Source organism: Oryx dammah, unplaced genomic scaffold (genome assembly GCF_014754425.2).
Source record: "Oryx dammah isolate SB20612 unplaced genomic scaffold, SCBI_Odam_1.1 HiC_scaffold_10, whole genome shotgun sequence".
Taxonomy (NCBI): Eukaryota; Metazoa; Chordata; class Mammalia; order Artiodactyla; family Bovidae; genus Oryx; species Oryx dammah.
Genome location: NW_024070194.1, coordinates 42,567,903 through 42,582,235, shown reverse-complemented (window position 1 = coordinate 42,582,235; position 14,333 = coordinate 42,567,903). Strand labels below are relative to the sequence as shown.

Sequence of the window (14,333 nt, the reverse complement as noted above, 5' to 3'; positions counted from 1 at the left end):
AGCAGCAGGTGCAGGGCGAGACGCACCCGCCCGCGTTACCTGTGAGTCCACGGCCGCCGGCCAAGGGGCCAATTCAGCCGCCAGTCCTCCTCCCTCCTACCCGCCCCCAGGTCCCCAACGCCGCGGTCACTCTGGGTGGGGTTCCGTTGATTTATATCATAGTCCCTTATCCAGCGAGCTAGTGCGCTGTGAGCGCGTTCCCTGGGGTTTGCAGTTCCCTGACCTGGCTTCGCTCTTCCTCCCTGAGGTCTCGGTGCAGCTGACCACTTCTTGCTCGTCCCTATTAAGTGTGATGCGCGGGATCGCCTTTGCAAAACTGTGTCTGTGCCGAGGTGGGGAAAACTATAACCTGCTGCATAAAGCACGTGTGTCGCTTGCCTTGTTTTTTTTAAGCAAATTTAAAAATAAAGCGAAGAGAGTCGGTTTGTTGACTTTGCTTTCCAAACCACGCGACTCCCGGCACAGTACTCTTAAAATCCCAGCAAAAGCGCGAGGCGTGCGTGGAGCCAGGACTTTCCCGGAGCGCGCGCGAGCTCGCAGGCTTGGGGCGCGCGCGCCGGAGGAAGGCCCCTGGATCCGGTCTCCGCTCCCTCGGAGCGGGCGATGGTCCGGCGGCCCAGCCGGGCGGCGGCAGGGTACTGGCGTCCGCTGTTAGTCCGCGGGCTCTGCCCGGGGTTCTCCGGGGATGCCGCCTGTATCTTCTGCGCCTCTGCTCCGTCGCGGTCGCCTAACCGAAGGGCGCCCGGTCGCTCCTTCAGCCTCGCGGGACCCGAGGGGGACTTCCTTCTTCAGGTTTAGGTTTTCCCTGAAGCTTTTGCGATGCACGGGCCCCGGGGAACACCCGGTTCTATTGTGACTGGCACATTTCGTTGGCACCCCCCAATAGCTCTCTGAAATAGCCCCACCAAAATATCAAAGCGGCCCAGGAGACATGAAACAGGGTGACTGTGGCTCCAAGGACGACCTTGGCACCGAACCTCTGACTCTCTCGCAGCCTTACCTTTCATGTTCTGGGCTCAGGCGGCAAAGCGCAAGGGTACTCACCCGCCGCCCTTCCTGCCTCCCGGAGGACCGGCAGCCTCCTGTTTGCTTCAAGATTTTGGCACGCGACTGCCTCTCCTTCTTCTGGCCCAAGAAACCCGCGTCAGTCCCCAAGGCCACTCGGCGATCCTCGAAGCTGTCCTCCGCCAGGAGGGCGTCCGGGCCCCGAGGGGCGCGTCGGCTCCCTGGTCCCAGAGGGCGCCCGGTGCTCGGCGGCGGCCCGCAGCCCCGGAGCCTAGCCTCTCTTGACTTTGTTCCACTCGGCATCCCGGGCTCTCGAAACAACAGAGCCAAGCCAAGCCCAGCGGCGACGTGGGAACCCGCGCAAAGGTTATTTTCTACCTTTGCGCTCTCAGCGCCGACAACGTCGCCGCCCGCTGCCACCGAGGAGACCAGGCTGCATCCCGAGAGGTGGGAAGAGTCTTTTCCTTTCCTTCCGTGAGCCCACCTTGGGGCCCCCCTCGCCCCAGTCCCGACTGCTGCGGCGGGAGCCGGTGGAGCAGTGCTGCCTGCCGTCAGGGGGCGACAAACTGTAAGCTTTTCGGCGGCGGGCCGGGAGCGGGCCGCGGGGAGCGCTGTGTGGTCCCCAGCAGGCGGCGGGCGGCTGGAGGGGTCGGGGTGCAAGAGATGTGGAATGTGAAGTGAGAGCCCGGGTGGGGGGCTCCGACACCCCATAGAGCCCCCGGGCTTAATCCCCTTGGCGTCTCCTCCAGCCCCAAAGGTCTTCTCCAAGGGGAGTGGGGACAAGATGCCCTCCCGGGTTCGCGGTCTAGGGGCACAGGAGTGGAGGTTGATGCTCCCCTGACGGGGCGACTGGGGAGAACCGGCTCTCACTCGGGACCCAGCTTTACTTGTTCGCTGAGCGCGCCTGCCGCGGGGAGCTGGGCCAGGGCGGGGGTTAGAAATGGCTTCAGGAGGAGAAAGGGACGACCGAGGATGAGATGGCTGGATGGCATCATGGACTCGATGGACATGAGTCTGAGTGAACTCCGGGAGATGGTGATGAACAGGGAGGCCTGCGTGCTGCGATTCATGGGGTCGCAAAGAGTCGGACACGACTGAGCGACTGAACTGAACTGAACTGAACTTAGCTGCTTCACCTTGTCTTGAGGGCACACCGGGTGATGGGTGCTGCGTTTCCTGGGTTTAGGGATAAAACGATTTCGGTCTTCCGCGGCGCCCGACTTGAAATTCAGGCAACAAAAGTCTAGATCAGGGGCTAACAGGTTCCAGAACCACTTCGAGAGATCTTTGCGGGGCTGTCCCACTGCTGGTGGCCTCGGAGGGCCCCAGGTCCCTTGCGTGCTCAGTCCTCTTCCCTCGATGCCTTTTCAGAGCTCCTGGCTTCGGTTACCCATCTTCATCCAAATCACCTTTTCTCCTCCGAACCCGACCCTGTACGGTCGTGGAGGGGCCTAATCTTCTAAAATAGTCCCACCCCACCTCTCACCAGTGTACTCACGCTCCTCTGCCCGGTCCGGTGTCCTCCCTGAAGTACCCGGAACCCAAGGCTGCACTACGATTTCTGTGCTCCAGGAAGGGAGAGTCCTCACCTCTTCTGAACCTGGCTTTTCTTTGTCCAAAGACGGTTCTTGAAATCACCTGCCGGGACCTGCGCACTGCTTCCCCAGAGCCAGGATTAATTCAGCCTTTCCTAACTGACATATTCACACATTTGGGTTAGGAGCCAGCAGGCTTTCTGGTCTCCCAGGGACTCAGCCTTCGCTGCTCCCCAGGATGGGCTGATCAGGTCTGTCTGCGCCTCCAGTAGCATCACTGCAGCTGTGTGCAGCTTTCCACCAGCTCCCAAGCACTGGACTCTTGGGACCAAGGAGGTGGGAGACTCTTTTCTCCTCCTCAGGAGAGCTAGTAGTCCATGGGAATTCCTGGGAACCGGCGTTTTTCCTAGGCTCCCTCCAACCCCCCCCCTTTTTCAGGTCAGTGCCCTTGAACTTGCAGGGCCCCAAGCTCAGAAATCCCAGGGCTAGTCTCCTCCACCTCCTCTCTCCTGGTCCCCACCTCTAGGCTCCCTTTTGGACTGCCATAGTTAGCGACACAGGCTGGAAAACTACAATTCAGGATAAAGACAGAAAGGAGGTGACAGTTAATAAGGACAGAGAGTTCAGGGCTGCACAAACCCCACTTACCTGACAGGGAAAGGACCAGGACCACTCAGTGGTTTAACAAAGACCCCCTGGAAGCTGCAGATGCAGAGTGAATGGTGAGGCCAGGCCGCCTCAGCATGGAAAGATACTGGATTCTGGCTGGGAAGAAAGGAAGTGGCCTAGAACGGGAGCTATAGCTTGTGTCCTCTAGTGGGCCACCAGGCTGCCCCTGGGGTCTCCACAGCGCCAGGACCCTGTTCTGGGGGCCGTAGGTCAGAATCCCTTTCTGATCTGTGTCCTGAATTCAAGTGGGTGGGCCAGTCCACAGGGAGACAGTCTAGAATGCCTCTCTCACATCACTGAAATCACACTACCCCCAAGGAGTGTAACTGTCATTGTGAAGATCTTCTGAGAGCGAGATTGAGGTGTTGGCCAGAAATGGGACACTCTAGGGTCACTCCATCCCAAATGCCTCAGGTCCGCTGACCAGGCGCCCTGCACTAGCCTGCTGCTTTTACTGGGGCGCCCTCGAGACCCGGGCTGGGGCACTAGCGGCTGCCCAGGGAAAGGGAAACGAGGGGTAGCCCCACACTGAGCACCCTGCCACCATCAACTTTAATCCCCAGCTATCTTAGTAGTAATGGCAGGGGAGGTTAGTAACACAACTAAAACCAAGACTAGTACTACTGCTAATACTCAATTTGAAATGACTAGACGAGTACTACTGCTAATAAATACTCATCGGTCTGAAATGACTAGCCCATCCTCTCATTCTGAAAACTCTAGTGGTAAGGGGCTTCCAGGGAACGAGAACAAGTGGAAGGACCCAGGCCTGGCGGGGGTTAGCACTGTGTGTGTGTGTGTGTGTGTGTGTGTAGGGGGATGGGTTCCAAGGGAGGGCCGAGGGGGGAGGACGGAAGGAGGGGTAGAGTTTCAGGGCGGGGAAGGGGGCGCCGGGGCGCCGTGACGGGAACCAATGAGCTGCCAACTCGCGAGTCTTCGGCGTGACTGCCGAGATTGACGTGGAGGACACGTCAAATTGATCCCCGCACTCCGCAGCCTCCCGGTCAGACGAATTTCTCCTAATCGGATGAAGTTCACCCTAGGCCTGGGGTCGCGGGCGTGGAGAGTGTCCTGGGAGCGGGCGGCGGCGGCGGCAGCGGGCCCAGGGGCGGGCGGCGGCGCGCTCGGCGGCGGCGCACGGCGCTCTTCCAGTCCGCGGCCCGGCCGCCGCGGCTCTCGGCTCGCGCGCGCCCTCCCTCTATGCCTCTCCCGCGGCGGCGGCGCCCCAGCTCTCCCGGACCGCGCCGGGCCCACCCCCGGCCGCCTCGGCGCCAGGCAGCCGGCCGGCCCGCGCGCCATGGGTAAGGGGCGGGCGGACGAGGCGGGGGCGCGGGGGCGGCGGTGTCCCGGCGCCTCCCTTCCCTCGCGTCCGAGGTTTCCCGGGGAGATCTGGTCCGGGATTCCGGATCGGTCGCGTTCTCCGCACGCCCCCAGACCCGGGAGCGGAGGGGGCTCTCGGCTAGTATCGGGAGGGGATGTTCCAAGTAGACGCGCCAGAGATCGCAAAAGGGCACGGAGGGCTGGAGCGCGCGGCGCTCCCCTCCGCCGCCCCTGCGCGCATGCTGACTCCCGGGACCGGACGCGGTCTGCTCGCTGGGATTCTGAGGAGCCGCCGGTCACCGTCGGAGGCGCCCCGGGTGCGGCCCCTGTCCCCGCGCGGCCACCCTCGGCTCACCCGCCGGTGTTCTCTCCCCTCCCCTCACTCTGGCCGGGCGCGTCCGCAGAGCAGACCTACGGCGAGGTGAACCAGCTGGGCGGTGTGTTCGTCAACGGCCGGCCCCTGCCCAACGCCATCCGCCTGCGCATCGTGGAGCTGGCGCAGCTGGGCATCCGACCCTGTGACATCAGCCGGCAGCTTCGCGTGTCCCACGGCTGCGTGAGCAAGATCCTGGCGCGCTACAACGAGACGGGCTCCATCCTGCCCGGCGCCATCGGGGGCAGCAAACCTCGCGTCACCACCCCCAACGTGGTCAAGCATATCCGGGACTACAAGCAGGGCGACCCCGGCATCTTCGCCTGGGAGATCCGCGACCGGCTGCTGGCCGACGGCGTTTGCGACAAGTACAACGTGCCCTCGGTGAGCTCCATCAGCCGTATTCTGCGCAATAAGATTGGCAGCCTGGCGCAGCCCGGGCCCTACGAGGCGAGCAAGCAGCCGCCGCCTCAGCCGGCGCTCCCCTACAATCACATCTACCAATACCCCTACCCCAGCCCCGTGTCGTCCACGGGCACCAAGATGGGCAGCCACCACGGGGTCCCTGGCACAGCCGGCCACGTCAGCATCCCCCGTTCATGGCCCTCGGCTCACTCGGTCAGCAACATCCTGGGCATCCGGACGTTTATGGAGCAAACAGGTCAGTGGCGCCGGCCTTCGGTAGCTTTCCTGGAAGGGGCAGAATGGAGAGAGAGGGTAGGAGTGTGGGTGAGGGGATCACTCTCGCCGGGGCTCCTCCAACCGCTTTTGGCTCAGGGGAGGGCTCCGGGCTGGCCAGGGAGGCTGAGGGTCCTGGGGCCTTCTGTGGGAGTCCTCGGACATCTTGAACTTTTTATGACAAATATGGAAAATATTTTCCCAAATGGAAGAGCAATCGCCGACCACAAATTCAGAGCCCTGAAATTGCGCTTTTTCATTCTTGCAAAAAGTATGCAAACCCCTATCGCCAGATCTAAGCCAAACAAACCGCAAAGTCAATTCTACGACATTTTCTTTAAGACTAGTTTCTTCCAGGGTCCCTCACCATTCCCGAAAGGGCTCTGTCCCTCCCAGGCCCAAAGACTCTGAGTAAAGGGTGAAAGGGCCACCTGGCCCAGTGACTTGAGTCTCCAGTAGGTCCCACAACCTTGCAGGTCCTGAGGCTGAGACCTAGGTCACAGGCGCCTACAGGCTGTGGCCATCCTTAGGGTGGAAGCACCCATGGATTTGCCCTCAGCCTACCATGACACTCTCAGCAATCTGTCTGGGTGTGGAGGGAGGAGACCAGGAGAGGAGATGGGTTGGGGGCAGCTTTGATGCGGGCTCTGGAGAATGGGTGGGGGCCAGAACTGAGCCCTGAGTCTCTGCACTGTCCCCTGCCCCTAGCAGAATGGTGTGTTCTTAGGTGAACAGACTCAGCAGGCGGGTAAGAGGCAAAATTCACTGTAGCCTGAGAGAGAGAGGAGGGGCGTCCTGGATGAAACTGAAGGCTTAGCTCCAGCGGCCTTGGGCCACGTCTCCAGGCCCGTGCACAAGCTTTGTTTCTCCTTGTGGCTCAAACTCAGCCTGGGCCTCAGGCTCAGGCCAAAGCTTTGCATGGAGCAGCCCATGGGCAACTGGCAGGGAGGTGACCTGGCCAGGCCTGAGCTCAGTTCTGGAGCTTTCTCTCCGTTTCGTTCACATACACCCGTGCCAGGAGCAGACCTGTGCCCCGACGCTCTTGGGTGGCTGAGCTGACACATTTCAGGACACCCAGGATGTCTCTGCAGGGAGTTTTGCACAGAAACAGCTTCTAGCTTTCCAGACGCTTTTTGAGACATTGAGAAACCCCGTGTGATTTTTTTTTGAGCCTTCTATGGATTTGAACTTGGACCTTTTGGGGCACCATCTCTGGACAGTAGAAAGGTGGCCTGGGACGAGGTCGCCAGCTCTGGCTGCCAGCTGTCTACCCGCTGGAGATCCCTTGTTTCGTGGGAAGCGGGTTGAGGGCTGAGGGGAGGGAGGAGTAGGCCCATCTGCCCTCCTGCGCCGCTGGGAGCAAAAGCGAAACCTGGGGCCTCGGCGCATCTGACCCATGGGGGTTCAGAAGAGCCCTGGACTCGCCCTTGGATCCCAGGTGGGCACGTGAGGGCCCGAGTGCGCCTGTCCGGGCGGAGGGCTGCCCACATGCCCTTCTAATCCGTCCTGTGTCCCCGCAGGGGCCCTGGCGGGGAGCGAAGGCGCCGCCTACTCCCCGAAGATGGAAGACTGGGCGGGAGTGAACCGCGCGGCCTTCCCCGCCAGCCCCGCTGTGAATGGGCTCGAGAAACCTGCCTTAGACACGGACATTAAATACACGCAGGTAACCGAGCGCGGGGAAGGAGCCGTCCTTCATCAGGGGAGCGGAGGAGTTGGGGGCTGGTTAGAGAGAAAGAGAAGGGACCCCCCCCTGCCTCCTACTTCGGGGTTGGGGGAAGCGAGCTGGGGAGACAGTCAGGGTCTGGCTGCCTGGCCTGGCATCTGCGGGAATATTTCTCTTTTTCCTAGGCGCGCTGGCTTTCAAGGGGATTGAATTGCATTTTGGCCAAGACATTTTTTGCTAAAAGAGCTGGGACGAGTTAACACAAAAGATAGAGGACTGACTCCCTTTCTCTAAATTCCGGATGGTGACTACCTTGACCCCTTCACCTTTTATGAGCACTTTTAAAGAGTTGGAGTGGGCATCACTTTGCCGGAGCTCTTTCCAGGACAGTTAGAGGCCAGGCTTCGTGTGGGAATCATGGCTAGACAGCAGGGGGAATAAGGATCGCCCCCCGACCCCCACCCCGTACCTGCCTGTGCTGGGGAAGCCTGAGGGGTCGCCTGCTGGTGACAGGCTGTCGCGCTCTCTCCTCGCAGTCGGCCTCCGGCCTCTCCGCGGTGGGCGGCTTCCTCCCGGCTTGCGCCTACCCGGCCTCCAACCAGCACGGCGTGTACAGCTCGCCGGCCGGCGGCTACCTCGCCCCGGGCCCGCCGTGGCCGCCGGCGCAGGGTCCCCCGCTGGCGCCCCCCGGCGCCAGCGTCACCGTGCACGGCGGGGAGCTCGCGGCAGCCGTGACCTTCAAGCATCCCAACCGAGAAGGTGAGGGGTGCGGCCGGGCGGGCAGCGGGCAGGAGGGCGGCGGGCAGGAGCGCTAGGAAGGGTCCCTGGAAGAAAAGCGGGAGACAGACAGCGAGACCCACAGCGAGAGGCTGGAATGGGTACTGGCCTAGATTCTTCGCTCGGTTTATGCTTTCAGTCTGTTAACTTCTCAGAGTAGATTAAACAGGTGTAAACTGTGTCCCTAGAAAGGCAGGAGGAGGTTGGGAGAGGCGCTAGGACTGTCTCCTTAACTGGTATGGAGAAAAAAAGGTCCCCCTCTCTGGGTCTCATTTCTCTGTCCACAGGGGCAGCTTCCTGTGGCCTGCAGGGCTGTACTTTCTGTGGACCTGCCAGTGGCACCTGAGCCCGGCAGGTGGGTTGGACCTGCTCTGGGCCTCTTCCATGTCCTGCCCATCTTTTCCTCCAGGTCCGAGTTTTTTTTTTTTTTAATTCGCCCCCCCCACCCCTGTCAGGCCCTGGTCTCTCCTTAAACACATCCTTTGGGAAAGGAGACAGCATTTCAGTTATAAGTCTCTAAGGCTAGACAGGCTAGACTCAACTGTGTGTGGTGGTTTGGGGGATCCATCTTTCTGCAGGAAATGTGGCTGGGGCTGTCTACCTCTTTTGCTGCTGCCATCTCGCCCACCCCCCTCCTCCATAAATCTGCTCTCTGATAAGCCAACTAACAGATTTGAGATATTTGACAGTCAACAGTGTGAGGGGCCTCTTCTTACACTGATCTTTGGGTTCTAGTTTTTCCTACAACTTGGGAAAAACTCACCTGCCCTTGAGTCTGCATTTTCCTCACTGTGAAAAGAATGACAGGATTTGCCAATTTTGAAGCTGCCGCTTCCAGGTTCTGGGCACCAGAAAATTGCAACTTCAGCTCCTCTAGAGAAAGGAAGGAGTCATCCCCGGGAGGGGGGATGCCAGCCTCCCTGTAAAGGAGGCTGAAGACAAACCTGGAGGCAGCGTGGGCCACAGGGATGTTCCAGATGACCGAAGGGACCTTTAGCAGCTGACCTGCTTCATACTCACCCAGGCAGAAGTGGGGACAGGTAGCATCCATAGGTAGAGGACAGGCGTGTCTGGTGACACCCAGGCAAAAAGTTTTATTTCCAAGTAGTTCCATAGTTTCCTTGAGACATAATAGCACAATCCGTGAAAGAGAAGGGGCAGGGACTAGATGTCACTGTTAACAGTCACGGAGAGGAACAAAAATTTTCAAGAAATATTTTCACCTTTTGTGGAGCACAAAAATTCTGGGATATCAATTTACAGATATTAAGAATGAGAACTCCTTTAAGCTTCAAATTTAATTTAAATAATTTAAATTCCATCTGTTCATTTACAGGAAAATCCAAGTAAAGGGAATTTTAAAAGTCCAGGCTCAGAGCTCCTCCAAGCTTTCCCTTTAAGGACAGATAAAGAGTCTCAGGGGTATGTTTTGCTTAGAGCCTTGTCCGTGGACTCCAGTCCACTGTTTTCTTGACACCTGAGGTTCTCTGCTGAATTAGAAATCAAAATGGAACTTACCAAATTACATTAATGAGACTAAACATTTAAGTAAGTTCATTTGATTTAGAAAAGTGTAGCCAAAAATTTAAATGATCTCCCCTGGGGTGACCCCAAGGAGCAGCAAGACTTAGACAAAGGATTCACTAACTTCAAGAACGACGAGGTCTTTTTCAAACAGCTGCTCTGTCGCGGACGGAACATGTCAAGCACTATATTAGAAACAAGTTGTGAAATGTAGATAATAATCCAGAGGGGAAGTTGCTAAATCCAGTTAATTTGAAGTAAAAGGGGGAACTCATTGATGGTTGATTTTCTTTAGAAGATACCTTCCTTTCAGAAATGCGGAGCCGGGACTTTCCTGGCAGTCCAGTGGTTAAGACGCCACGCTTCCACTGCAGGAGGCATGGGTCCAATCCCTGGTTGGAGAACTGAAACATGAAAGATCCCACAGGGAGCAGCCAGAAAAACAAAAACAAACACAAACAAACAAAAAACCCAGAGCCACCGACTGACCCTGTATTTTTACTTCCTATCATGGAGCATCCCAGCCATTTCCCAAATCTGCAGCAATAATCAGCTACATTCGTTATTAAATTAATACCAATTTCCTGATCCTGACAGTTCTTTAAAGATCCAGGTAAAGGGTCATTGAATAAATCAGGCCCATCATTAAGAATGATTTCTTCAGCTGGCATACAAGTGTTTGCATTTGAACAGGAACATATAATGAGAATTACATACCGACTTGGGTTATGGATTTTTACTCTTCTCATTGGCAGAAAAAAACGGACTTGAAAAATTGCCCCCCATCCTTCAAGTGGCCTTTGAAAAATTACAAAGTAATGCAAATCACTGCCTTTAATTTTCTAATCATTGCTTACAAAATTATCTTCAAAGAAATATATCCCAGAAAACAGTTTACTACCATTCATTGTTCAGTTCATCAGAACAGTAGGAATAACATTTATTGAACTTCTTCAGTAAGAAAGCAGTTTTTTAGCTGAAAGTCATGAATGCTCAGTAAAAACAAATACGTTTGATCATCTGGTCCATACATGGACAATATACAAGTAAGAATATATTTTTACTATATATACATATATTTCAGTATGTCCTTCAAATCAGGTGCAGGTGAACATTAACTATTATGCTAAAATAAGATTACTCAGATGTCAAATTATGGATTGCAATTGATTAACTTTATCTTGGTAAAGGGTTGGGAGTCTAGGTTTCCTATTATGTAGGTAAGAACGTGTGATTAACATTTCCCATTGGTGAAAGGGAACGTTAATTCTTGAGGGCTGTGAGCACAGGAAAGTTCCACTTCATCTACATGTGAATGGGGGACGACATTCTGTGTGGGAATCTCCACCTTTATCCAGACAAGACCGTCTCCTTCTCTTTCCAGACAGGTGAAAGACCCCACCAGACAAGTATTTACCGGATTTGTAGAAACTCAAAGTTTCCCGGCTCTGAGGTCCTTCCCAGCCAGTTTTTGGAAAGACTAAAGATTTGGAAATCACATTTATGATATTGCATAGGCTCAAAGAAAATGTGTCTTTTTGTTACTTGTTAGAGACAATTCGAGGCTTGTTCCAGTCATCTCTGCTCCGGATTAGTTCTTGAAGGATCCTAAAAGCTATCTTTGCAAGGAGTATTAGGGCGCAGACGTCGGCCTGAGAGCCTGCCACTGCCGCCCACCGGCGTCTCCTTTGATGCATAACACCTTGGAGACCCTTTTTCAGAATCCCCTTGACATCTCCTCCTCCCCGCCCCGCCCCAGGGTCCCGGTAGCCCTGGAATCGAAATCCCAATATTTTTTAAAAAAAGCTTGTCCCCGTCCTGCCCATTATGATTAAATGAGCTTGCAGCGCGCCTAACGAAGGCCCGAGCTTGCGAAGCCAGAATGCCTTACGCGCTCTTGGCGCCCGGGGTCCAGGAGGTGGGGACGGAGGGGAGGAGAGGTCTTATGGGGAGGGACTGGTCGGGGAAGAGCTAAAAACACCGCAGCAGGATCGACCCCCGTAGAGTGGAGTGCAATCTGTCTCTGGCCTTCCGGGTGTTTGTTTTTCACGAGTTCATTTTTTTTCGCTTGTCTCTCAGGCAACCGGCCCTCGGCTGAGAAACCTCCTACTCCGGAGATGTTTTCTAAACAGGCCCTCACCTCCAAGTGTGTGTAGTGGGTGGAATGAAAAAATCTGAAAACTCAGTCGGCTGAGCGGCCGCAACTGTTTAGGAAAGAAAGCTGAGAGGCAGGGGGCGAACAAGGGCTTTGTCCTGGAAAGGTCTTCAGGTCCTTTCGCCACCTCTGCGCAAAGCGGTGCGCGCGCGCCCCTGGTGCAGAAGTATGCGACCGGCTCCGCGAGCTAAAGGGGCAGTGCGCTTGCCGCCGGGCGACGGCTGCTGCGGGCGTAAACAATGGGGAGCTCCCCTTCGCCCCAAACTGAGGCGCCCCCAGATCCCCCCTTTAAAGGAAGACATGAATGGGGAGGGGAGTGGAAAAGAAAGTTGAGAATAGACATCTTTAGGTGTAAACAATCCTGTGCCTCCTTGTGCAGAAGCCGAGTGGCAGGGCGTCGGGAAAGGGAAAAACAGGGGTTGCACAATAGTGGCGTCACTCTCCTGGCTTCCAGTAGGAAAACTTGGGCCCCTTCCCAAAACCCTAAGCAACTGAGCAACGAGCAAAATGCCGCCTGATCCGGCAAGACCACAGTCACTGACTCCGGAGGCCCCACGCCCCAGGACGCGGTGTGCCTACCGTGGCGAGCGCAGCTGGGTCCCCGGGCCGCGAGGGCAGAACGAAGTCTGCCGCCCGCCTCCTGCGCACCCACCGCCCACGTCGGTCCAGGCCGCCGGGGACTTCCTCGAGGGGCGCTTTGGTGACCCGCCCCGACTCGATTCCCCCTGCCCGTAGCGAGCTCTGCACTGTTTGGAGGATAGTGAACTGGCCCTCGGGCAGCCCCTCCAGCCGGTGTGCCGGCTGGGGTCTGAGGTGGGTTGCGGAGGGTGTTGGGAGGCGGCGTGAGAGCATCTCAACTCCCCGCTCCCTCCCCGCGACGTCTGGGATCCGAGAGCCGCCCAGCCCGGGGCCGTCCCGTTCGGTATCGCTTCCTTGCGCCCCGGACCCATTTTCCTGAGCAGCGTGGGGACCAGGCCATTTCGCGGAGGGCAGGGGGTCTGCGTTATGGAGCATCTGCCGGAGTGCCCTGAGCGGAGAGCCGCGGCCCGGGCTGGGCGGGCGAGGGGCTCCCGCGGGTGGCCGTCGAGGGCACAGGGGATGCCCAGTCTCGCTGCCTCCTTGCAGTGCCCGGCTGTGGAGCGCGCGCCGCTCCTTCCCCCTTGGGTTCCGCGCTACCCACCGCGTAAACGGACGTCGCGGTCCGCGGGTCTCCTCCTCCGCGCCGCGCCCGACAGTGACCCCACGCCCTGTGCTTCCTCCCGCAGTGGCCGACCGGAAGCCGCCCAGCCCCGGCGGCAAGGCCCCAGACGGCCTCGGGAGCTTACACGGACTACCCATCCCGGCCTCGACCTCCTAGGGCCGCGCTTCCGCGAGCCGAGCCCGAGCCCGGAGGCAGCGGCAGAGAGCGCACCCGAGGATTCGCCGCCGCCGAGGTGCCCATCAGCCTGGCCTCGCTCTGCCCCGCGCCCAGAGGCCGCGCGTTCTCCATTCTCCGGGGTTTTCGACTTCTCTGAACTTTGGCTTTGGACTGTTACATCCTCGTCTCGACCTTTCGTCCGACGTGGCCTCCCTCGCCTGCCAGCCTCCAGCGCCTTTTCCGACTTCGTCCCGGGCCGATCGCACCCTCCCTCCCCCCGCCCCCTCGTGCCTGCTCTCCCACGCCTCCTTTCTCCCTCCCTTTTCTATCTCCTTCCTATCGGCCCTCCTTTCTTCCCTCACCTTCGCCCTGTTTATGTTCCTCTCTCTCTAGCCTCCTTTTCCCCCTGCGTCTTCCCCGTCTACGTGGTCCCATTTTCCTGTGTCCGGCCCCATCGGCCACCTCCTCTCCTGGGCCTTTAGTCACTACTCCGCCTCTCTTCGTTGGCCCTGCTCCCCCCAGCCCTATCACCTTGCCAAGAGCCCCCATCCCCACCCCTCTCGACAGGTGAACAGGACAGATCCTCTGGTCTTTAGCCCCCACCTCTCAGGGGCCCCCATGCCTACTCGAGGCGGGGGCCCGAACCTGGGAGTTGGAGAAGCCGCAGCATTTATTTCACATTTTATCACAATGAACCCAAACAAAGCCTCGGTGAACTGTCCCTTCTCCTCCCTCCCCCAAGGACATTATCTGGAAGTATTCTTGTCTGGATATCTTCTCAGTGCCTAAGGACTGGGTTTCTCTTTGCTTCCTTTGAGGTGATGTCACCCCAAATAAGGTTGAGGGCAGGAGGGCACCTGTGGCCACTTGTGTTTTCTGTGGTTAGGAAACCATTCCTACCCTGGAAGTGTCCCCTCCCACTCCTCCACACCCAACAGGAGGGAGTCCAGCATATGGTAGACATGTCTGCACTGTTTTTGTTTTTTTTCTGTATTCAGGAGTCAGCCCATTTGTTAATTTAAACCACAAACTGCTTCTGGGTACAAAGGTGCAATCTGACTTCTGGTTTGCAAAGGGATGGGGTTGGAAAAACCCAGAAAGTGTCCTCTAGAGCAGAACACAAGCTCTGTTCTCTGCTTCCAAGTTCAGGCACTCTGGAGGCAGGACCCTGGACATAAAATTGCAATCTTTGTGGTCAGAAAAATGTCACTGGTGAGAGTCTGACATCACCTGTTAACCATGGCTACCTTTGAATAAAGGAAGGCATCTAAAAGTCT

General features: G+C 57.4%; 1 protein-coding gene across 2 annotated transcripts; it reads left to right on the top strand.

The window, feature by feature from the left end:
• Positions 1-4,236: 4,236 nt before the first annotated feature.
• On the top strand, positions 4,237-13,318 carry PAX1 (paired box 1). Of its 2 annotated transcripts, none has more exons than XM_040248608.1 (5): positions 4,237-4,510; positions 4,934-5,563; positions 7,101-7,243; positions 7,780-8,009; positions 12,979-13,318. In XM_040248608.1, exons 1-5 carry the CDS (start codon positions 4,237-4,239, stop codon positions 13,211-13,213), a joined length of 1,512 nt encoding a protein of 503 aa, XP_040104542.1. In that variant the 3' UTR covers positions 13,214-13,318. The 2 variants fall into 2 exon arrangements, with proteins under 2 accessions (XP_040104542.1, XP_040104543.1); XM_040248609.1 differs by having other exon boundaries at positions 7,780-8,002; positions 12,965-13,102.
• The last annotated feature ends 1,015 nt before the right edge of the window (positions 13,319-14,333 follow it).

Coding starts and splice junctions, on each gene's coding strand:
- PAX1 (XM_040248608.1), top strand. CDS start 4,237: ATGAAGTTCACCCTAGGCCTGGGGTCGCGGGCGTGGAGAGTGTCCTGG. Junction 4,511..4,933: donor GGCCGGCCCGCGCGCCATGG/GTAAGGGGCGGG, acceptor GCGCGTCCGCAG/AGCAGACCTACGGCGAGGTG. Junction 7,244..7,779: donor CGGACATTAAATACACGCAG/GTAACCGAGCGC, acceptor CTCTCCTCGCAG/TCGGCCTCCGGCCTCTCCGC.